Source organism: Apis mellifera, linkage group LG2 (assembly GCF_003254395.2).
Source record: "Apis mellifera strain DH4 linkage group LG2, Amel_HAv3.1, whole genome shotgun sequence".
Taxonomy (NCBI): domain Eukaryota; kingdom Metazoa; phylum Arthropoda; class Insecta; order Hymenoptera; family Apidae; genus Apis; species Apis mellifera.
Window position 1 is genome coordinate 15236058 of NC_037639.1, and position 24415 is coordinate 15260472.

Here is a 24415-nt window from a genome sequence, read left to right on the forward strand (position 1 = left end):
TTAATAAACAACATATTATTAAAATTAAATCAAATATAATTAATTATTTAGAAGTATCTAAACTTCTAATGTTTTTTCAAGACTTAATAATTTTAATAGTAGTTATTCTATTTAGTAATTATACATATATTAATTTAATAATATAATTTTAAAAAATTACTTTGCTATAAAATTTTTAAGAATTTCAAATATAAATACATCTTGATAAAGTAATTAAAGATACTTTTATAGATGATTTTCAATAGCTAATATAAAATTAAAAATAAAATAATATTTGCTAACAAATTTTTTATATGTTAAATGTTATACTTCAAATTGAATTATCATTACTGTGTTAAAATAATTATTGTATCATAATTTTTGTGTTATCATTGTTTAAATCTTTAAATCTTAAGTTTTTTAAGTTTTTAATCTATTTTTAGCTTTCTTAAGAAAAAAATATTCTCTAAAAATGAGAATGGTGATATGCGTGTGTGGCGCGATGTATTTTTCAAAGATGATATATCAAATTATATTTGTAAATTATATATACGAAAATATGATGGTAAGAACAGGTGACTACTATGATAAAATTATAGGATTTTAGACATCTTTCATATGCTATAGTAAAATGAAATTATTGTATTAGCGATTATTATCGGGTTACCGAGTTGTATAATAAATTATTGGAGAAAATTAATAACATGCAAAAATGCGGGCATTTGGTCACTGATGCAATAAAGAAATGTATGCAGTTACAAAATATTTTCTTTTTAGCAAATGTGCCATGCAATATTTCATATTGATAAACAAGCTGGTGCTATGTATATATTCATTTATTATTTACAAAAATTTCATTCAAAAATTTTAATCATTTAAAATTCATTAGAATATTATTAATAATTTGTTAAAAAAATTAACAAAAATTTACAGAATTAAAGTATTATATATAGCACTAGCTTAAAAATGTTATATTAGCATATAGAAGGTAATATTGTTATATTGTATTTTTTTAAAACATAAATATGTATGTTTATTTTTTCAACTGTAAACTTATTACTTTCTAAATCATGATCAAGTATACTTTCTTAATCATGAGGTTACAGTATTTCTGTTACTACGATTTAAAAAAGAAGATATGATAAAAAAAATAGCAAAATTTTACTTGGATAATTTATGTTTTTATTAATCTTTTTTCAATAAAATGAAAAATTTTATAAGACTGTGTATTACTAACATCTTATCTAGCTATTATATATATTCAATATCCATTAAATCCATGATTTTATAAATTTTTATTTTTAGTAGTTTATTTTATATACATATATATACATGTAATATTCTAATATATGTAAATTTGATTATTTATTTTATGCATTGTAATTATAAAACATATAAATAGTTTTTATTTCTAAATCTAATAACTTTTTTGTTTTACTATAACTATATCATATTATTTCATAATTTATTATAGTTTTAATGAATGGTTTTTATGCAAAAGGTTCTAGAAAAAATAGTTACAGCACTGATATAGAGGTTAAGTACAAAATCACAATGAGCATGCGCTTATGATTGCTTCTCTTTCCCCGTTCCCCGCAACACCGTTACTATTCTGATTTCCAGTTCGCGTTTGTTGCCCGTGAAGGATGCCTTCTGCCAACCCTAAACTAGAAAAACAGGCCTCTACGGAGACCGTAGATCCTATACGCCAAGCAATTATCGTTATCGAGCATAAGATACGAAATCTTGAAAAGCGTAAGGTAAGTATTTGAATAATATGCATGTAAATATTGTCGAGAAAATTACCTGTCAGTTGATAGCTTTTACGGTGCAATCCGCCATGATTGGATACGCCATGTGCTCACGTTTGAGATTTTGTAGGTATCTGATTATTATATTGTGAAGAGTTAATTACTGTTGTTATATTTTGAAACTAGAAATTTTTCATTAAAACTAAATGAAAGCAAAATTATTTTTCTTTGTTCAATCAAACATCCAAGTTTGTAATTATGAATCTCATGTCATGGCGGTATCTTCTAAAGAAATGTATAAAACTTTACGTGACACGCTTTCTAGCCGCTACCGGTATATTACATTGTGTAATAATATTTTTCGTTTAACAAAATATTATAAATTTAAATATGAAATTTAAATATATAAATTTCATTAAAATACATTTTAATATGTAAGAAATTCTTTATTTGTCTTCATTTATAATATTTGATAAATTTATTTTCTGAAAATATACAATTTCATAAAGAACTTAAAAATTTGTATAAAAATTTATTTTTTTATACAAAAATAAATCATTATATATATATATACATAGATTTTTATTTATTTAAAGTTAAAAGTTCTATAAAAATAATTCTCTTTATATGAATTAATTAGTTTATCTAAATTATATGTGTATATGCGTATACATATACGCATATATGCAATATATATAATACATATACATATTATTAAAAAAATAATTTTTTTTTTTTTAATTTAAAAATTATTTTTATTTTATTATATATATTATTTATATATTGTAATTCTTTATTATATACAATTAATTTTATTAATTATATTATAATATTTTAGAAATATAATAGTATTAACAATACATGTTACATTTAGGGAAAGTTAGAATCATATAGGGATCTTCAGAAAAATGGAAGAGAATTAAATGCAGATCAAAAAACAGCAGTAGCCAAATATGATGAAGTTTTACAAACATTGGATATTACAAAAGAATTATATAAACAAATTGTTGGAATTGCACATGATGCAGTTAAACAACAAAAAAAATTGGCAAGAAAAGAAGCCATTGAGAGAATGCAACAAGATATTGCAAAGGTAAATTAATTACTAATTTTATATTATATGAAATATTATATGTTAGGATTTATAATATAAATAATTTATTTCAGTTTATTGAATATTTTTTATATTTATTAATTATTTTAGGTGAGAGAAGTACTTCTTATACAAGATGCATTAATGAACATGGGTACAGAATCTGTAAGAGAAGATTTTCTTGCTGGAAAAAATGGTGCTGTAAAATTATCAGAAGAGGATTTAAAATCTTTAGACAGCTTGTATAATGAAGTTATGATGAAACATCATCGTGAAGAAGGAGAACCAACATTCCTTCAACAAGTACAGAAAGTAGCAGAACATTATGTAGCTATTGTTGATGGAAAACAAAGAGAAGTTGTTGGCACAACTTACAATAAATTAAAGGAAATTATTACTTCTATTAATCAATGTGGGTATTTTGATCAAGTTCATGAAACTGAAGCTGTAGTAGAAGAAGTAAGTATTTATATATTAATTTGCATTATATATAATGTGTTATTTTTGTAATTAATTTATAAACAAAATTAATTAAAAAATTAAGAAAGAAGAAATGACAATAATTTTATTAAAATTTTTATAGGTTACAGAAGCAGTTGCAGAAACTCAAATATCTGAAACTCCTGTGCAAGATCAAGTCAATGAAGAATATAATACCAATGACAGACACATTCCACCTGAGTCAATGATTCCAATTCCTAATTTCCCAGTACAAGTTGCTCCTCTTCCTGTTGTTTCTGGCACTACCCCAGTTTCTGGTCCAATCCCTGTAGTTGCACAACCCATTCCTCATCCAGCTGCACCAGTTGAAACATCTTATTACACAAATGCAACAGGATTTGTTCCACAACCACAACAACAACAACAGCAATCTCAACAAACTCAACAACAACCACCACAAGCTCCCAGAATTAATGATGTTATAGGCACACCAAATTTCTTTTTCTTACAAGAATCAGAACTTGATTCACCAGATGTTACATCTCAAGCACCCATTGTATCACACATTCCTGCTGCTGTTAATGCACCTATTCCTTCACAAACATTTACAAATCAAAATTTTGCAAATGCACCAGTAGTAGCACAACCAGTTATATATCAGCATCAACCACCACAGGATATGTCCCACATTCCTGGATTTGCTAATCCTAATCCACCACCACCTATTCCAATGCCACCTTCTCATCAACAACCAAATATGCAATATAGTCCTCAGCATCCTACAACTTTTCAACAGCAACCCCAACAACAACAGCAGCAGCAGCAGCAACAACAACAACAACAACAACAACAACAAGCTCCTTCACAACAAGTATCACAACAAGCACAAACTCAGACTTTTGAACATCAACAAGAAAATCAACAACAAACTATTGAAGTATATTACAAATATTATATTACTAATAAAATAATGTATTTTAAAATAATCAAAATATTAAAATGTTATTTTTTTTTTTCTTTTTTTTTTCTTTTTTTTTTTTTTTTTTTTTTAAGGAAAAAACTGAAGAAAATCAAGATGAAACAACAGCACCAGAATCAGAATTAGAACAACCTAATGAATCCGTAGATTGGTGTCAGATGACTGAAACTAATGATTGGAATCCGACAGATCAATCACAACAATCTGCTCAAGATTCACAACAAACACAACAACAAACATCTCAACAAACTTGGGGTGATCAACAACGTAGTGGATACAGAGGTAGAGGTGGACGAAGGGGCAATTCTAATGGATATAATGGAAGAGGTAGGGGCGGTGGTTATCAACAAAATGGTCGCGGAGGGCAAGGTATAAAGTATTATATCATTTATTAAAACAAAAGATTTTAATACATTTAATTAAATTATAATTTTATATTTAGGAACATATTATCGTAATGACAGCAATTATCAAAATGGTTATCAACAACGATCTTGGGGAAATAGCGAAGGAAATAGCGGTTATAATTCTGGTTATAAAAGAGGCGGTGGTGGATCAAGAGGTGGAGGTCCACGAGGTGAGCGTGGTATGGATAGAGGTCGAGGACAGTTTCGCGGTCAAAGAGGTGGAAATCGTGGCGGTTATGCGCCCCGTGGTAAACCTCATACGCAACAGTAATAAAATGCGATAGAGTTATGCACATATGAACCATAAATAATGTTTTAAGATCATAATTCAATTGTCTATTTATGAAAAAACCTAAGTCGTATCTTTAATACGTACAAAAGCTTGGAAAAACTATACCAAGAATTTTAACATGTAAAATAGCAATTTCATTGTTCTAGATTGTTGTTTAATAGTTGTAAATGATTAATTAATTATATTCATTCGATATTATATTCATACATATTAAGCAAATAACATAAAGCATAAAAAATATTAATATATATGTAATTTTAAATTTAAAAAAAATTTCATTTAATCAATGGAATAAGATATTTTGGTATATTTTTTTTGCGGCTTAGGATATTTCTTAAATGAGACATTGAATATAAAAATTTTGCATTTGAATTTGGTATCTACAATTATCAAAAGAAGATCTATTAATATTGACAAAGAGTTATACAGATGTAACAATGTGATATAAGGAAAGATTAACCAAATTTAGAGGCGTGAACCCACCATGCAAGTATTATTGTGTTGTGACAGAAGGCAGTTTTCACAGGGCAACAACAGCTGATCAACAAAGATTAGAAAAATAATTTTATTATAAAAAAATACAAAAAAAAATGAGAACTCATACAAGCATTTCACGCAAAGACACAAGGATGTATTTAACGAATAACGTTAAAGTAATTACACGAATAGATGAACTGCACGACCATCTCTTTGTCTTGCGGCGCATCGTTCTAGAGAATTTTTTAAAATACCAGAAAAAAGAGGATACAGTGAGCAATGCCTTCTTCTAGTGCTATATATCTTCTTGACTTCATATTCCATTTTCGGTCTATGAATCTATGAAGTATTTAGAAAGTTAAAGTTGTCGAGATTTAGTAGTTGGAAAAATGAAAGATTATAATGTAATATGTGGATACATAAAGACGTTTTTCATGAAACATGTTTCATGATTGCTACTAATTACTTCGCTCCTTTTACTGTTTTTTCTGTGTGATTCCAAAATTCTTTACGGTCGCCTATGCATTTGGCCAAGTAAAAGAGATTGCAGTGCAATGTCAAGTTTATAAAGCAACATTACCTGATTTTTTTTATCGCAAAATATATATGATTATTTTTAAAAAAAAAAAGAAGCGATAGTGCGGAGCTTTAGCATGTAAGTCGAGTGTACAATTACTGACTAGAGGTAAAGAAGGCATATTTGTACAATATGCCATTGACAAAAGCCACGCTCACACCGCCAAACACGTGATGAAAAGTATCGTATTGTATTTCGTTTGTACATTTGTGTTTAATCACCTCCATCTACAGTTATGTTCAACTATCCTATGAATACCTATGTATCTTCCAAATAAAGATCTAATTCAACCCTGCTAACTAGCCTACGTATCGTACTCATTGTCGACATGAGAAACGTTTCATTCTTCAGCTTGTTCTCAAATAAAAAAATCGAATAAAGTATTTGATTAATCATATTTTATTAACAATGTCTGTTTTGAAATTTTTTTCTCACTCTTTTTTTAGTAAAATTATTAAAATTATGAATATTTATTTTATTTAACTAAGATATAATGATATATTTTATTTAACTAAGATATAATATATAATAATAAAATAGCTATATATATATATATAATATATATAATAATAAAATAGCTATTCGAATTTCGCGCTTCTATAATTCTGTAACATAGTACTTTAATTGATTATCGTAGTCAAAATTCGTTTTAAATTGAACGTGGTTAAAATCTTGTTTGATATGTGAGTTAATATAATACTGATAATATAAATATTTTATTATTTCTAATAAAATTATATATATTAAGTATATATTTTGTATTGCGTATGTAATAAAATGCAAATATATCTTTAAAACAATTATAATATAGATATATAATAATAATCGATGTGATTAAGAAGAGGTAATGTTTTTTACTTTTTTTTTAAATTCATTAAAATAAAATCAATTATATTTAAAATATATATATATTAAAATCATAATTATATGTGTATTACGTGTGCATTATATGAAATACTTTGTACGTATATTAATAAGTTTATTTAGGTTAAGAATATTAATAATTTTTTAATGTTAAATGAAAATTTTTATACAATTTATTATATTAGAATGATGATTGAAACTGCTTGTGACCCTACAATAGAAAAACATTTTAAAGGACATGAAAATATTATTACAAGTTTATGTTTTCATCCTGAAACTACTCAATTAGCATCAAGTAGTTCAGACAAAAGTATAATATTATGGAATCTGAAAGAATCTGTAAGGGCTTACAGATTTTTTGGACATAAAGATGTAATTTTTGATGTAACTTATGCACCATCGGGAGAAGTAATAGCTACTGCTTCTAGAGATAGATCTGTTATAATTTGGGTTCCTAAAGTTACAGGACAATCTTTAGATTTTAAAGCACATTCAGGTGCTGTTAGATCAGTACAATTTAGTCCAGATGGAGAAAAGGTATTTATATCTTAAATGATAAATGATAAATAAATTAATTTTTAATCAAATAAATATATATATATATTTTTTTATACATAGTTAATTACTGCATCAGATGATAAAAGTGTTAAATTATGGATGGTATGTCAAAGAAGATTCCTTATGTCATTTGTATGTCACACAAGCTGGGTCAGATGTGCTAGATTTTCTTTAGATGGTAGACTTATAGTTTCTTGTAGTGATGATAAAACAATAAAATTATGGGATGTTATCAGTGGACAATGTATTAAATCTTTTAATGATGTAAAAGGTATAACAATATGTAAATTATATTTATATTAAAAATGAATAATTTTTATTGTCTTTCTTTTTCTAAAATATTATAGTTTATTAAGGATTTTTAAATTATAATCAAAAAATTTCTATTAAATTTTTTATTAGCTTATTCTACACATGTGGAATTTCACCCAAGTGGTTATGTTATTGGATCTGCAAATACAATTGGTTGTGTAAAATTATATGACATACGTACTGGTTCTTTATATCAACATTATGCAACTCATAAGGGTTCAGTAAATATGATAAAATTTCATCCAAAAGGAAATTTCATATTAACTGCATCAGATGATTCAACAATGAAAGTAAATATTTTTTTTATATTTTAATAATTTCTTTGTATAGAATTTATTAAAAACTATAAAATAGGTTTTAGATTTGTTAGAGGGTCGTCCAATTTATACACTTAAAGGACATGCAAATGGTACCAGCGTAACATCAGTAACATTTTCTTCTAATGGAGAATTTTTTGCTTCTGGTGGAACAGATCATCAATTATTAATGTGGAAAACAAATTTTGATAAGGATGATATTGCTCGAAAAATTTCTAGACATTTAGTTTCACCTGTTAAAGAAGTAGAATTAAAAATTAAGGATGAAAAATTACATAAAGATGATGATATATCTGTAGGAGAAGAAGAAATAGAAGTAATAAGAATTTTAAGACACATTATTTACATATAAATATTATATATTTTATATGTAAATAATACTTGTATATATATTTACATTATAAATATTTGCACAGTTTAATATTTATAGCTAATATTTAAATTATAATTTAAAATATTTTATTATTTTAGTCATTAGATGAAAAATATGATATTACAAATTTAAAAAATGGAAGAATTCATTGCGAAGTACCAGACACTGGAATTTTAAATGAAAATTTAGAATATAGAGTAATAAATATGAGAAATCAAAGACCTTTTGAAAAAGGTCGTATTGTAAACATATCTCATTTATCTAAAGAATCCCCTGATTCATGTAGAGTAACGTGTACAAATGGAATAGTAGATGCACTTAATGAACAAGTACAATCATTAAGTGATGCTGTTACTATTTTAGAACAACGTTTATCAGTATTAGAAGAAGAGTTAAGAAAATAAATTTTTATATTTTATTTAAAAAATTATTTGATTATATAAGTAAATAATAAATATTTCTAAAATATATATTTAAATTGTACTTAATATTTTCTAAAATTAATTTCAAAATAAAATTTTTTTAATTAATACTTAACATATGTTATAAAAATAAATTTTTAAATATTCTTTTTATGCATGATTTGAAACTTTAATGTAAAAAGAGCTACATTTAATACAATAATTTTATAGAAGAAAATAAATGTTATAATATAATAAAATACAATTAAATATATATTATATTTATTTTTTTATTCCTAAAAATTTGCATGCCTTTCCACTTTTTTTAATAATCTGTAATATTTCATCAGAAGGAAGTATAGATGTGACAAATACTCTGTTTTCTTGTAGATCTATTTGTACATCATTAACACCTAAAAATTAATTCTAAATTAAATAATTAATCCAATAAATTCTAAAATATTTTTAAATCAATTTAATATTTAATATTTGATATTTTTTGTAATTAGAAATAAAAAATAAAATGTTTTAAAATTTAAATAAAATTTATGTATAAATATTAAATGAAAATTCTCAAATTTATAAATATATAATGAATCATACCTTCTTTCTTATTAAGTACATTTGTTACAGCATTGGCACATCCTTCACACATCATTTCTACATTGAATTCGTATACCTTCAATTTACATTATTTAATTAATATTTTATTATTGTAGTAAATTGACAATTAAATTACCTGAGATGCCATATCGATAATTGTGAGTTAAATTAACGTATTACAATTTATTTGTTATATATTACAAACACAAGAATTTTTTTTATTGAACCGGAAATAACTCTTATCTATTTAAACGATAATGTAATATCTATTTATTGGATATTTAACAAGTATTCAAGATTTATTTGTATCCAATAGCATATTGATTACAATGGCTGATGCGACTTTTTTATTAACCTATATGATTAATACTAAATACAATAAAAAGTTTTGCATTTAGTGATTTTTTATTATTAAAAATATACATTATTTGTTATCATTTAATTTATTAAAAACATACATATACAAAAAATATACATGAGTAAAATCAATAGAACAATTCGCAATTTTACGAAAGAAGAGGTTAATATGTAAATAATATAATTCGATCATTACAACAAAATTTTTTAGAAATTTATAAAATTTGGAAAAAATAACACAAATTTTTTTTTAAATAAAATATAACGAAAAAATGTATATAATAATAAAATAATTGAATTTTTATTTATATTTTATTTTGTACTTATGCATATTCAATATACTTATATAGACATTCAAATAAATTTAATTATCCCAAATCTTATCATGTATTTGTTATTTTATCATTGTTTTTTTTAAAAATAATAATTTTTATTTAAAAATAGATTTTTTTAAATATTTACTAAATATTTACATTTGAAAAAATATTTTCAGAAATTATTTTTTGTAATATAAAAAAAAAAAAAAAAAAAGTTTAGAAATTAATATTTGAACAATATTTTAACCAAAAAATACTTTATCTTAATGATTATATATACAAGTGAAAAAAATTCATAAAAATTGTATTACTATTGAATAAAAAAAAAATCTTATCACAGTAATCAGTTTATCCTTTATATAACGAAAATATTTTTGTCTTATACTAATCACTATATTACTGAGATACTTACTAATATAATTGTATATTTATTTATAATTTAATTTTGCACATTCAGTCATATATTGCTCTATATCTATATAAATAACTTTTATGTGCTTATCAGTTTAATAATAATACTTACATTAATATTTATTTTATCATAAAATATTGTAATCTTAAAATAACATAGAATTACATATATATATATATATATATATATATATATATATATATATATATATATTGATATATTTTTTATTTAATCTTATTTTTAGGTTGAATATTATAATTTAACTGTTCAATTAATTATTACGAATTGAATTATTTATACATAACATTTAGACTAGTTTCTGATTTCTTTAAATTAAATCCTCTTAATATATATACTTAATATATAATACTATATGCATGTATTATTTAATATATTTTGAAATTTATAAAAAAAATAGTCATAGAGACAAGTAATTGAAGTAAGAGATTGTCCATAATAATTTTACGTATAAAACAAGACTAACTTATATTCATATATGTTTATATATATATATATATATGTGTGTATATATATATATATATAATTTATTTATTTATTATTAAATATTATATTTTATATATATATATATATATATATATATATATATTTTTTTTTGACATAAGTACATACACTTAAGTAAATTAGATGACATAATGAATATACTATAATTTTAAAATATTTTTTCTTTTAGTGAAATAAAGGCCATGATCTTTTAGTTTCATATACATATTTGAAATATTTTATAATACTTATAACACTTATAATATGTGTTAACGATAATTTGAGCTGATATATCTGAACGTGCAAAAAAGTACAATCAATAATATTTTGTTATAAATTTCATTGAATTTATAAAATAATCTATATATATTATTTCAAAAACTATTTATAAAATAATTATATCTTAAAATTTATGTCCTGTTTTCAAAATTGAATATAAAGATGTTAATAAATATAATTAATCTTTATCTCGCAAAATTGAAATAATCGGAAATAATTGATTAAAAAATACATTATTTGCATAAGTAAAATCGTACACTTTAGAATGACAGTTTATAATAACAATAATAAGTTCAACTAAAAATTAACTTGATTTTCTAAATTAATGGAGAAACTACTTAATCTAAAGGACTAACTGGATTGTAACCCGATGGTAGAGTATTGTGGATCCAACGTCAAAGAAAACTATAAGTATTTTGAATTGCTCTACCACTAGTTGATGATGAACTTTGTTGTTCTGTAATGGTGTTTTGTTGTTCCAGTCTTTCCAGTGATTCTGTACGTGTTCTTATAGAACCTCCATATGTGCGCACCTGTATATTATATAAATATTCATTTAACATTTAATTCAATTCATATAATAATTCGTCAAATTTTATCTTAAATTTTCTGGATTTGTAAAAAGTTATTAAATATTAATTATATATAAAATAAAATAATTTTTCATTACAGTAATTAAAATGAACCAGAAATTTTAAGAATATTTTACATATAAAAGCGAGCTCCTTGCCCCACGGTCATATATATTAAGCACCATTATCTCATATATTAATTACAACTCTTTACTACTAAGAGTTATCATAAGTTTTAATTTTGAGAATTCTTTTAATTAAAATACCAATTATATATATGTATATATATGTATATATATGTATATATATATATATATATATATAAAATATTTAGTTAAATTCTATTCAATTTCCACATTCGGATTAAAAGTTTGTACATATATATATGATATAAAATTAATAAAAAATATTATAAATATTAAAAATAATATTAATTTTAAAAATTCTATTCAAAATAATAAAAATAATAAAACATTAACTATATAAAACTTTTATTAATTAAAAAAAGGAAAAATAAAGTAATCTTTTTAATCATAATAAAAGATGCAATAAATATTAAATTATTAAAAAAATATTATTCTTATAAATATTATATATTATTAAATAAATGGAAAAAATACATACAGTGTGTATCAAAATGAATGATATGGATAATATGATTGAAAAAATTTTGCATACATAAAAATGAATTAAAAAAAAAATTAATAAAATTAAATTTGAAAATATAAATTTTTAATATTATATTAAATCAAATTTTTAAATATAAATGAATTTAAATAAATCATTATTAGATATAAATCATTCGTCAGCAAGAAGATCATAAATATAAAAAATATAAAAATACATAAAAAATGTAAAATAAAATTTTGTTGTTTAAATCTTTTTAAGGAAATTAAGATTGAAAATGTACAATCAAATAAAAATATGTTTTTCAATTTTAATTTTTTAGAAACAATTAAAAAGTTTTAAATAAAAAAAGTCTTTTATTTGAGTCATTTTTGCATGTAGAAATATATTTATCTGCTTATACCATCTATTCTAAAACACTTTATATTATGTATATATCTGTATATAAAAAAATAATAAAATAATTTATATTAAAAAGAAAAACATTTAATAACATTTAAATACAAAATAATCCGAATATGGATATATAAATTATTAAAATATTATAATGATGTGAATATCAATTTAGAATGTATATATTACCAGTCGCACAAAAAAATGGGTGCATCATTTTATTTATTACTCACTGTCTGTAGATTAGACTTCAGACTGTGGGTGTTGGCCACTCGCGTTCACTCAAGAGGAGTTAGACTTCCACTGCTGACTCTTACTTCTCTTGGCTCTGGAGCAACTGGAGGTCTTCTTTCTTGTAATTGTTGTTGATTTATTCCAGATACATTATGATGTGCTGATCGTATTGCATGATTTGCCACAACAAATTCTGTGAGAGTTACATCTGCTGTTCCACCAGATTCAAGAGGTATGGCATTCTGACGAAAATGTTCAAGCATATCATATATAGCAGGAAAACAAAGATGCTGAACACGACAATGTCCTTGATCATTTAATGTCATACGTAAATGCTATAATAAAGATTATAAAATAAATTATTTTGAATAGTTTAAAATAATTAATATATATATAAATTATATAAAATAATTTAATTTAAAAAACGTTACCTTTGCTCTACCTTGAAAATTAAAAGTTAATACAAATTCTCCTTTTCTTGTTTCACTTTGTCGAACAAGAAACACACCATGACCATTAGCAGCACTATGTAAAACTAATTGTGCCGCATCTGATCTAGGAAGAGTTCCATGAAACCATGGATATTCTCTTAAACTACTTGATAAATCTAATTCACCATCATTTACATTTACTACAACAAAATTTAATTATTTCTAATATACATATTAGATAATTAGAAATATATAATTTTAAAACTCTTAAATCTATCTTACATTGTTCAATATCTTGTTGTGATGAACATAATTCCAAATTACTATTACTTCTTATACGAAGTCTAGGAGGTATTTCTGGAGGATTGCTACCTATTTCATCTCCATGTTCATGGGAAGTAGATCGGGAACTTTTACTTGCAGAATTAGTTCTTAATCTATCTCCTTCATTACTAATAGCTAATGAAGCATGACCTAAAGATTCTCCAGTAGCCTCTATTCCAGAATTGGGATTAATAGAATTTTGTTGTACTGTACGCATACAATATTTAATAGTAGCTAACCATGATCTCATATCATTCGAATCATGAGCTTCTATTACAAATTCCATATTTTGTGTCTTTAATACAAAAGTATTTTCATGATCTGGCATTTCTAATGCAGTTGTTTCTCTGGCTTCAGTAATTGCAGAACAAAAGACACCACTACGTGGTTTTACTGCTTTTGGAGGAGAATAAAATTCTAACATATATCCACCAATTGCTTTTATTAAAGCAAGTCTAGATTTTTCCCATTTTTGAGTTCCATCAATATTCTCCCCCATTAAAGAATTAACAATGCCTTCTTTTCTACATTCTACTACAATCTTAGAAAGTTTAGCTTTTGAATGTTTATCTCTACGATGTTCACTATGAGATAATTCCACTTCATCACTTTGTTGTTTATGAAAAAGACTTTTTCCTTTTTTAAGTCCTTTAAAAGATAAACGACGGAAAAATGGTTTGTGTGATGGTTTTGGTGATATTGCATCTCCATCATGTTCAGAGTAATCACTGAATTCTTCATGAGATGATATACGAATAGGAGCATTATTATTTTGACTTATAGCATTAATATCTCTATCATTAGTTGCATTATGTCTTGTATCATACAAAGATGGTGATCTGCAAAATATAATGTAATATTTTCATCTTTTTACATAATATATACATTATGATAAATTTAAAAAAATTATAAAAGCAAATAACAAAATATATCTTTTTCATAATATTATGGCATACCTAACTGTACGACGTAGATATTCGTTTTCAAAGTGTTCACAAAAACTTTCAACAAATTTTTTTAAAAAATCATGATGAGAAAGATTTAATCTAGCACTTTCAGGTAAATTTAAACTGACATAGGTACAGAAAGCTTTAGCAAAATCAGAAGCCGAAGCGCGGGCGTGTCTCTCACAAAATTCTATCCAACCAGGTGCAGCTTCAGGCGACACGGCAACCGCCGGCGCCGTTGTTGTTGGCGTAGCCGTCGTCGTTACTGTTACCGCTGTTGTTGTCGTCGCCGTTGTTGTTGATATTATTGTACTCGTTGTTGGTGTCGCCGCAGTTATGGTATAAACACTCATTACCGGCGTGTGCCTCACGAAGGGGGCTAAGGACCTCCCCCTGCCACTATACAACCACTACAAAACTCTTAACACAATCGTAATACTCTATGTATAGAAAGCACACGCGATATATACATGTACATATAGATATAATAATAAGTATATATACATATATATATGTATATATACCAAATTTTGTCGTATATATGATCAAACACAAGATAATATAATATTGGATATTGTTATTTTTTAGTGTAATTACCAATAATTAAAGATAATAATAATTAAAGACATGTACTCGCTTTCAAGGAAAAATAAATATTATTCCAGTACTACTTATTAAGTAATTGATTTTTCTTTTTTATCTTTTACTTTTCTTTCCTTTTAAGAAGAATTATCAATAAATATATTAACAAATTACGATTTGTTTTTGCATTTTCGTCTTTTTTTTCTATTTGTATAATCAGTATTTAATATTCATTTAATTTTCTCAAATTTTGAATAATATCTTTGTTTCATGAAAATATTTTTACCGACATTATGAAATATGGAATCGTTAAAACTACTAGCGCAATCTATCTTGGATGTAATGCAATGTGTATAAAAAATTATAGTACAAAAATTTTTATAAAAATAATAATTTTATAGAGATTTATAATTTAATTATTTAAAAAGTGATTATTTAATTATAACTTGATTACAAAAAAAGAAAGTAATTATTTAGTTGACTATTTTTGTTTGCGTAATATTAATTTTCTATATGTTGCTTATAGAAATTTCGGAACATTTGTAACAATATCTCAGAATGATTTTAACCGCCTTATTTATAAGTAGAACATTATTTTACGAAAAATTATTTTCTTTGAAAAAATTAAAAAATTAATCTATTTAGTGTCTAACTTAATAAAGGTATGTATAGGTATTATTTGCATGTTATCAATTTTATAAATATAAATTTTAATTTTATAATTATTTATTTTATTATAATTATCAATTTTAAAAATAATTAGAAAATATTATAGAAAAAACATTTAAAATTTGAAATTAGTTTATATTAATAAAGTTGCTTTATGATATTTAAGAATTTTAATCCAAATTCAATTCACTATTCGCGAAATATTGAAATACATTAGCATAATTTGATTTTTAAAAAATTTTTTTTTTTAAATTTTCTTATTCCATTGATATATGACATATTGCATTTTAATTTATGTTCTGTTTTACAGTTACAATCCATGGTTATACTGCATATTAAAATTTTCTAAAAAAATAATATTTTTAGAAATTATAATGATATTTTTTATTCTTTTTTTATTTTATTTCAACAATGAATAATATATATTAATATCTATAAATATAATGTATTATCTTATTGGATTTTTAATTTATTCAAATTAGGTAATTGTATGAAGTAAGGATGAAATGTAAATAGTAAATAATTTTATTATTCATAATATTGTATCATAAACAATTGATCAATAAGTAGTATTTATTAAATTTTAATTGACATGTAATTTTTTATTTTTGATTATTTATATTTTTATATTTTTTTAATTTATATATAATATGTCATAAATTGGTTTTGGAAGATAATCACTACATAATGCTTGTATTCTTTCTTTACGTGACACTGGTGTATATCTTCTCATTGGAAAAGTTTTTATTATTCCATCTATTAAAGCTCTAATTACTGGTGTTATATCTACATCTATTTTTTGTGTATATTTTTCAAGAGCCAACATTTCTTTTTGAAATAATTCTTGTCCATATTCTTTACGAGTTTGAGGGTCCAGTTGAATCCACATTTCTCTAGCTTGTTCTAATAATGAGTTATTATCTTTCAACCATGCATTTCCTGATACATATTCACCAGTTTCTACAATAACTACATCTACTCCCCATCTTCTCATTTCTAACCTGAGACAAGCTCCCCAAGCTTCGACTGCAGCCTAATGTACATATATATAAAATTAAAATAGAACAATGTATAAATATTTAGAAAATATGTAAATATGTTTAGTGTAGTATTATACATGTATATACAATTATTGATAATTTTAAATAATCTACCTTAACTGCACAATAAATGCCTCGAACAGGACTTGGTATACGAGCTAAAAGACTACTAACTAGCACAACACGACCTTTTGATCGCCTAATTAGAGGTAAAAATACCTTTAAATAAAAATTATTTTATTAATATAATTAAATATATATTATAATATATAATTTTTAATAATATTATTAATAATTATTAATATATTAATATTAATTTACCTGAGTTAATCTAGCAAGACCGATAAAATTAATATCTATACTGCGTTTTAATACAGAAGGAGGTACCCATTCACATTCACCTAATGTCACCCAAGCAGCAGCATGTACTAATGCCCATAAACCTATTATGAAATATTCATTAATGTTAAATATATATTATAATAAATATCTATATATTTATAAAGAAATATAATTTTAAACCTGGAGCACCATCTGGTAAGTTTTCATTTACATAAAGAAATGTTGAATGAATATCATGTTCGCTAGTTACATCTAATTGTAATATATGTAATCTACCAGAAGCTTCTCGTCTTAATTTTTGCATTATTTCTTCATTTTCAACTTTTGTATTAAAACCAGCAAATACTGTAAATCCCTTTAAAAATAAATTTTGTTTTAATTCCCTTTAATTATAATATATATACTAGAAATAAGTAATAACAATTACAAAAAAACTAATATATAATATATAATTTTACCAATTCATCTAATTGTTTACTTAAAGTATATCCAACTCTTGAATCACAACCTGTAATAAGAATTGCTTTTCCTGCAGCAGTTACCTAGAAGATGCATTATATTTTTAAATATTAATATTATAAGACATATACTCATATTTATTAAAATTTAGAAATAATTATCAATACAATTAAATAAAAGAAAATGAATAATAATATATAATTTTATAGATAAATAAATATATGTATTTTAATAACTCACCTTTAAATTGTGGTAAAATAACGTAAATCCTATGGATATGACCAGTAATAAAAGAAAAAGTACAAAACTAGATGTTTGTGATATACTTAATGTATTTAATATAGTTGCTAAAATAACTGCAATTGCATGTGAAAATGCAATTGGAAGAAGACATCTTTCTGCTAATTCCCATGTTTGACTATCGTCAGGTTCTTTACTTCCACTTGGTAAAGGCATTTTTAATTTAACTTTATGATAATTTAAAAAAATTTAATTGATAACATTCAAGTGAAATTTGTAGTTCTACTAAAAGCCCTAACTGGGCTAACTCTGAGCTAACTTTAAACTTAAAGCAGTATCTAGTCTCATTGATCTAAATTTAACTACAGTGCTGTGTCTTAAATTCACAAATTCTTGCAAAATTATATGTTTTATACAAAATGTAATTATATTCTTTATTCTATTAGCAAACTTTATGTATCATACATAAATATATACGTATATATATATATATATATACATACATACATAATAAATATTTTAATAAATATTTTAATAAATGTATATATTTATATAAATATTTTTTACAAAAATAATTTTATCTAATTATATTTGATATACTTCATAGTTTTATTATTATGCAACATACACATATTATTTTTATACAAATATTATATTTATTAATGACAAAATAATATAAAATTTAGATATTTTTAATATAATAATTAATTTATTTTTTCAAAAATGATTATTTTTAATTACGTTATAAAATGTCATATTATTAAAACATTTATGTAATAAATATAATTTGTTCTTAAATATTATTATTTTATATAAATAAAAATGGATAATGAAAAAAAAAATTTCAAATTAAATTATATTTATTCAAACATATATTACGTTGAGTTATGAATGAGGATATTACTGCATTCCAACGTAAACAATTCATTTAACGACAATAAAAAAATGATTACTAGAGTGGGGTAAGTTATTGATTTCTGTGTAGGTGCCATGTTGGGAGGGAATACTATGGTGGGTGTCTCTTGGACATACCATACGCAGTAGTCTACAGAGAATATAAATAGGAGGGGTAGTTGCACCATTGACCCAGTGTTGAGTTGACATACGGTCAGTTCAGTCACTCGAACGGAAATCATTTTACGTCTTTCAAATTTTATATGTGTATGTAAATTGTTAATAACCGTAGTAAAAGTCCTTATAAAATCAACAATCCAATGCAATCCAAAACACTGCCCTTTCTTACTTATCTTCCAACTTTACAATTTTACATCCAAATTATCAGCATGTATTTAGTGTTTTAAGTAATCTGCAAACATTTTTCTAACAAAAATTTAATGGACATTGGTGACACCCATTATTGAGTGAATGTGAATCTTGTGTTACGATTTAATTTAAAAGTATCAGTAATATTGATAAACCAATGTGCAACGATAATCAGACCTTAATAACGGTCAATCTTATTAAAGAAAGTAAACTTTTGATGATATAAATTTTATATATTTGATTAACATTTGATCGAATAATTGACGAAAATACAAAATTAAATTAAATTTCTTCGTGAGCAATTTTCAGATTGTTTTTTTATTTAAAAAAATATGTCAGAAACAGCAGGAATTTCGCAGGGATTGGGAAATCCTTATAAAATTGTTGATCATACTAGAGAAAAACGAAAGGGAATCACTGCTTCTTCTTTAAAAGAATTAATTAGTATTGCAAGAAATCGTTTATCTTTACCTTTAGATGCAGAAGTAACAATTGTTCTAGAACAAGATGGTAAGATTTTATTTTTATTTTTAGTAATATAGATTTTATTTATAAATTAACAAATGAATATTACTTTCATATTAGGAACTGAGGTAGATGATGAAGAATATTTTGCCACATTAGAAAGAAATACTAGTTTAATGGTTTTATATGGAAATCAGAAATGGGTGGCAGCAGGAAGCAATAAAGCTGCTTCTCGTTATATAGTTGTTGATGATGTAGACAATATAGAATGTGGACAAAGAAGAGATGAAGTTAGGAGACGTCGACCACCAATAGAAGCATTAGTCTCATCATTGCATGGAGATCCATCACATATATCATTGCTTGATGGACATAATTTAGAATTGCTCAGTGATATGGATCCAGATAGTGTAGCTGATATAGTATCTGGCAATATGTAAGTATATATATATATATAAAACTATAAAAATTTTATTGCTGTTTGATTTGACAATATTTATTACATATCATTATATATTATTTTCTTTATTATTTATTTTATTTTTATTAATAGAATTTATATTAAAAGATTTATTTTACAAGATATTTCAAAGATTTCTGGAATAAATTATAAAAAATGAAAAAAAAAATATATATATATATAAAGTTTTGTAATATATGTTTTATTAAAAACAAAGTTAGAAATAAATAAATATTTTATATATGAAAGATAGATATTAATGAATTCTCTATTACAATATGAGAAATATTATTATATAAATGTGATAATTTATAATTAATATTTTCACAATTAATTTTTCATATAAATCTTACACAAAATAAATATCAGTATATTTTTTATTTAGAAACATTTGACATTAATACAAAATAATAATTTCATTATAAATGAAAATTAATTATTAATAAGAATGTTAATAATTAAATTATTAATAAGAATGTTAATAATTAAATTATTATTTAATAATAAATTATATAAATAAGAAATAAACTTGATTTTCCTGATATATTGGAATGAAAAATCTATTGCTATCTATTTTGCATTATAAAATATTTATTATAAAACTTTATAATCATTTATATTATTTTTTTTATCTTATTTTTATAACAATGTCAACAAATCTATCCTAGTAAATAATATGAAAGATTTAAAAATTAATTTAAAATGTTAAAATATATATTATGATATTATCAAACTGTATTGTATGATATAACATCATTTAATTGAATTATTTTAGAATCTTTTTAGAACAATTAAAAGAGGCTTCTGGCAGATTCTTGGCTGAAAAACGACAAGCTCAAGGATCCTTGGATGTTCTTCAGATGTGTGCAAGTGGTGGAGAAATAGAACGAGCGTAGGCCATGTGGGGGGTGGGCGCCCTCACATTGGCTAACATGTATCGTGTGCGACGTCGCATATTTTATAAAGGTCGCCAACTACAACAAACTTTAATCCTTTTCTGGAATTGAGCCCATCATTAACATTTATAGCGTTTATAAAGTTTATTACGCTATCTATCACCATCGTATTACTCATAACAATTGAATGTTTGCATTCTTAATGAAAATCTTAAGATTCTTATGCAAAAATTTAAAAGCAATGAAAAAAATATAGGAACTAATAAGTTCCTAATTTTGACGAATAGTCAAAATTTATTTCTGAAATTTGCAAATATTTGCTAAATATGTGAACATTTAAATTTATTAACAAGAAAGGAATATGTGGGAAATCAATACTTGATAGTTTTATGATATGAGTTAATGTTATAATAATGAATAGTTTTATATTCCGTTAATAGTAATTGTTTTTTTTATGTTATTTTTTATAGGATTATAGTATAAATATACTTTTCTAGCATTATTTATTTTGTAGAATATGACATGAGGAATTGCTTTAATGCAAAATGAAATCTTAAATACACATGCATAGTTAAATATATGCAATTTAGCCATTAAATAATCTGAATGTATTACATAAACAAAAGTTATATAGAAATATCATGTCAAAGAACACATTCCGTCACGATGTTGTCATATCACTTAGCAAAAGGGACGACTCGTTTGATTTATGAATTTTTGTATGTAGATATATTTATATCAAGATTTAGTTAAACAAAGATTGATGAAATGTTTAAGACTGAATTTATAGAGAAAGAATGCATCCTCATTATAATCATCAATTCACTGTACACTAAATTTAGCATGATAATAGGAAATATCAATATCAGCTCTTTGATACCAAAGTCATGCATTTGATAAGAAAAAATGCAAAAAAAAAAAAAGAAAATATACAAGTGTTTCTGAAAAGATTATGCATATGCAAAATAATATATCAAAATAAAATTTGTTATTATACTTATACTTATTACAAGAAGAAAATCAAATTTTTAATGTTCAAAGATGTTAATTATTTAACATCTACATAATTATATTTGTTCTAAATCGCGAAAAAAACAAAAATGCTTATGTTCATTCTTTACAGAAATACTTTAAACAAAACATCGTGACATTCTTTGATATATACCTTAACATCTGAATATTACAAAATAATATTTACATTTACTGTCATTTGGATATTTAAAATGCAACGATCAGCATAGATATATTAATAATTAATAGCATCCAAATGTGTCAGTAATTACAAATTTGTTCTGTATATATATATATATATATATATATGTATATATAATTATATATATATATATATAATATATATATATATATAATTTCTAATGATCTTTCTTTGTGAAACATTGAACAAAATAATATTTTACTTAAATTTTAAGACATATTAGAAAACAATTGATATATTTAATAGAACTGCCAATTAAAGAAAACAATTGATGCTCAATAATATCCCACCCACTATATCCTTTAAAAATACTGATTTTTTAATACTGATATTTAATATATACTAAAGCAGTATTGCTATTATTATTATTATTGTTTATTATTATTATTATTATTGTTATTGTTATTATTATTATTATTATTATATTATATCAATATTTTCATTACATATTTGAATAATAACCTTATATAATAAAATATATTTACACATATTAGGTTTTAATAGAGGATACGAAATTTTCATTTATAAGTTGAAGCAGTGCATTGGAAGCATCCTTTGTTCGATTGCAAGCGCTACGTAATTGAGAGACAGCTTCTTGAAGAATAAGTTCACTTCTTAATAATTGTTTATTAACAGTTGTTAATTCTTGAGTGGCAGCACCAATTGTTCCATCAACCATTTGTATAAGATCCTTATCCAAAGTTTCATTGCATTCATCTGTTTTATTATAAATATGTCAATTGAAATGTTAAATATCTTTTATTAATTAAATTAGATATTGTATATTATTTATATGTATAAAAATATTTAAAATATATACTACATGTTCTAAATAATTAAAGTTTTAGCTGGAATAAAATAAGCTTGAGTCTAATAGAAAAAATATTTACATTATTCTGATTATGTTATAATAAATTTTTCTGCGCCAAAATTATTATATAATACTTTAGCAATAGCAATGCATATTGTATTAAAAAAGTATTAATAAAATGATGTTGATGAAAATACATCTATTTAACTGTTTTTAAAATTAATAGCATTAATATTTAAACTTACGTAATTTCTTATGAAGCAAACTATTATATTTTATGGAACATTTTTTTGATTTTGGTATTTTCATTTCTGGTATACAAGTCATAGCATCAACTGCTCCACTAACACTGCTTAAACTTGTCCCATCTAAGAAATGTTAGATTATATTAGATTTAAAAAAAGTATTATAAAATATATTTATATATTTATATTTATATTAAATATCTTTTATATTTTTAAATACAAAATCATACCATCATCTGATTCTGGAGCTTCACCAGAAATAATTGTGCCGCAATAATTGGGAGTTCTTACAAATGGAAATCCTATACCCTATAGAAAATATAATTTATTCATTTTATTTTTTTTCTTCATGCATAATATAATTTTTATAAAAAATATAAAAATAACATACAGTAACAATACTTGCACTATCATCATCAGATTCTGGTGCTTCACCCGAAACAACAACAGCTTTCAAATCCATATTGAAGAAATAAATTTAGAATTTTTAATTCAAGATTTTTCAAATTTTATGTTAATATATATTTTAATAATGAATAAAAAAATTTGAAATAATTGACAAAAAGACTGTAAAACTATAAGATTAAACACTTCAAGATAAAAAAAAATTTACAATTACAAATAAAATTTTAATATAACTTTTATATAATCATTACATTATACGACGATTAATTTAACCTAAGTTTTTATTCATAATTATAATATAGCTTATATAAATTTAATTATTATTTGTATTCACTAATTTATTATTTTATTATATTAGATTTTTGTTACATTATTATATAAAAATAATAAATATAATATAAAAACAATATTTTATTATTCTTATAAATATCTATGAACTATAACCACAATCTAATATTGTTTCAGTATGTACTATGTATTTATCAATATATAGTACTTTCAATTTTA

General features: G+C 23.4%; 7 protein-coding genes and 1 long non-coding RNA gene across 12 annotated transcripts; 4 read left to right on the top strand and 4 right to left on the bottom strand.

Annotated features, from left to right (window-relative positions):
• Nucleotides 1-1602: 1602 nt before the first annotated feature.
• Nucleotides 1603-6393, top strand: LOC409086 (caprin homolog). The gene is made up of 6 exons (XM_392611.7): nucleotides 1603-1739; nucleotides 2605-2823; nucleotides 2935-3282; nucleotides 3407-4201; nucleotides 4318-4612; nucleotides 4686-6393. Exons 1-6 carry the CDS (start codon nucleotides 1626-1628, stop codon nucleotides 4919-4921), a joined length of 2007 nt encoding a protein of 668 aa, XP_392611.4. The 5' UTR covers nucleotides 1603-1625; the 3' UTR covers nucleotides 4922-6393.
• Nucleotides 6394-6782: 389 nt separating this feature from the next.
• On the top strand, nucleotides 6783-8887 carry LOC552037 (POC1 centriolar protein homolog A). 2 transcript variants are annotated; one of them, XM_006568791.3, is made up of 6 exons: nucleotides 6783-6840; nucleotides 7046-7397; nucleotides 7479-7689; nucleotides 7821-8020; nucleotides 8085-8363; nucleotides 8519-8824. In XM_006568791.3, the coding sequence occupies exons 2-6, from the start codon at nucleotides 7047-7049 to the stop codon at nucleotides 8822-8824; spliced, it is 1347 nt and encodes a 448-aa protein (XP_006568854.1). In that variant the 5' UTR covers nucleotides 6783-6840; nucleotide 7046. The 2 variants fall into 2 exon arrangements, with proteins under 2 accessions (XP_006568854.1, XP_624420.3); XM_624417.5 differs by lacking the exon at nucleotides 6783-6840 and having other exon boundaries at nucleotides 6982-7397; nucleotides 8519-8887.
• A 215-nt stretch (nucleotides 8888-9102) lies between these two features.
• Nucleotides 9103-9781, bottom strand: LOC725138 (copper transport protein ATOX1). The gene is made up of 3 exons (XM_001121022.5): nucleotides 9561-9781; nucleotides 9425-9500; nucleotides 9103-9234 (listed from the first exon to the last, which is right to left on the bottom strand). Exons 1-3 carry the CDS (start codon nucleotides 9570-9572, stop codon nucleotides 9104-9106), a joined length of 219 nt encoding a protein of 72 aa, XP_001121022.1. The 5' UTR covers nucleotides 9573-9781; the 3' UTR covers nucleotide 9103.
• Nucleotides 9444-13402, top strand: LOC113219426. Its single transcript, XR_003306558.1, has 2 exons — nucleotides 9444-9582; nucleotides 13262-13402. It is a non-coding gene; the product is annotated as an uncharacterized LOC113219426 (long non-coding RNA).
• On the bottom strand, nucleotides 11505-15387 carry LOC552012 (SH2B adapter protein 1). 2 transcript variants are annotated; one of them, XM_624392.6, is made up of 5 exons: nucleotides 14828-15387; nucleotides 13830-14710; nucleotides 13548-13747; nucleotides 13200-13451; nucleotides 11505-11823 (listed from the first exon to the last, which is right to left on the bottom strand). In XM_624392.6, the coding sequence occupies exons 1-5, from the start codon at nucleotides 15169-15171 to the stop codon at nucleotides 11686-11688; spliced, it is 1815 nt and encodes a 604-aa protein (XP_624395.3). In that variant the 5' UTR covers nucleotides 15172-15387; the 3' UTR covers nucleotides 11505-11685. The 2 variants fall into 2 exon arrangements, with proteins under 2 accessions (XP_624395.3, XP_006568855.1); XM_006568792.3 differs by having other exon boundaries at nucleotides 13116-13451; nucleotides 14828-15385.
• Nucleotides 15388-15728: 341 nt separating this feature from the next.
• On the top strand, nucleotides 15729-22166 carry LOC725070 (DNA fragmentation factor subunit alpha). The gene is made up of 4 exons (XM_001120965.4): nucleotides 15729-16062; nucleotides 19136-19923; nucleotides 19999-20314; nucleotides 21114-22166. Exons 2-4 carry the CDS (start codon nucleotides 19746-19748, stop codon nucleotides 21232-21234), a joined length of 615 nt encoding a protein of 204 aa, XP_001120965.1. The 5' UTR covers nucleotides 15729-16062; nucleotides 19136-19745; the 3' UTR covers nucleotides 21235-22166.
• Nucleotides 16308-19164, bottom strand: LOC409087 (D-beta-hydroxybutyrate dehydrogenase, mitochondrial). Of its 2 annotated transcripts, XM_006568790.3 has the most exons (7): nucleotides 19030-19164; nucleotides 18151-18179; nucleotides 17910-17993; nucleotides 17632-17806; nucleotides 17431-17552; nucleotides 17224-17328; nucleotides 16308-17102 (listed from the first exon to the last, which is right to left on the bottom strand). In XM_006568790.3, exons 1-7 carry the CDS (start codon nucleotides 19076-19078, stop codon nucleotides 16704-16706), a joined length of 963 nt encoding a protein of 320 aa, XP_006568853.2. In that variant the 5' UTR covers nucleotides 19079-19164; the 3' UTR covers nucleotides 16308-16703. The 2 variants fall into 2 exon arrangements, with proteins under 2 accessions (XP_006568853.2, XP_392612.3); XM_392612.7 differs by lacking the exon at nucleotides 19030-19164 and having other exon boundaries at nucleotides 18151-18571.
• A 488-nt stretch (nucleotides 22167-22654) lies between the features above and the next one.
• Nucleotides 22655-24378, bottom strand: LOC409088. Of its 2 annotated transcripts, none has more exons than XM_392613.6 (4): nucleotides 23895-24378; nucleotides 23734-23812; nucleotides 23504-23626; nucleotides 22655-23164 (listed from the first exon to the last, which is right to left on the bottom strand). In XM_392613.6, exons 1-4 carry the CDS (start codon nucleotides 23964-23966, stop codon nucleotides 22938-22940), a joined length of 501 nt encoding a protein of 166 aa, XP_392613.2. In that variant the 5' UTR covers nucleotides 23967-24378; the 3' UTR covers nucleotides 22655-22937. The 2 variants fall into 2 exon arrangements, with proteins under 2 accessions (XP_392613.2, XP_026302240.1); XM_026446455.1 differs by having other exon boundaries at nucleotides 23910-24153.
• Nucleotides 24379-24415: the final 37 nt, after the last annotated feature.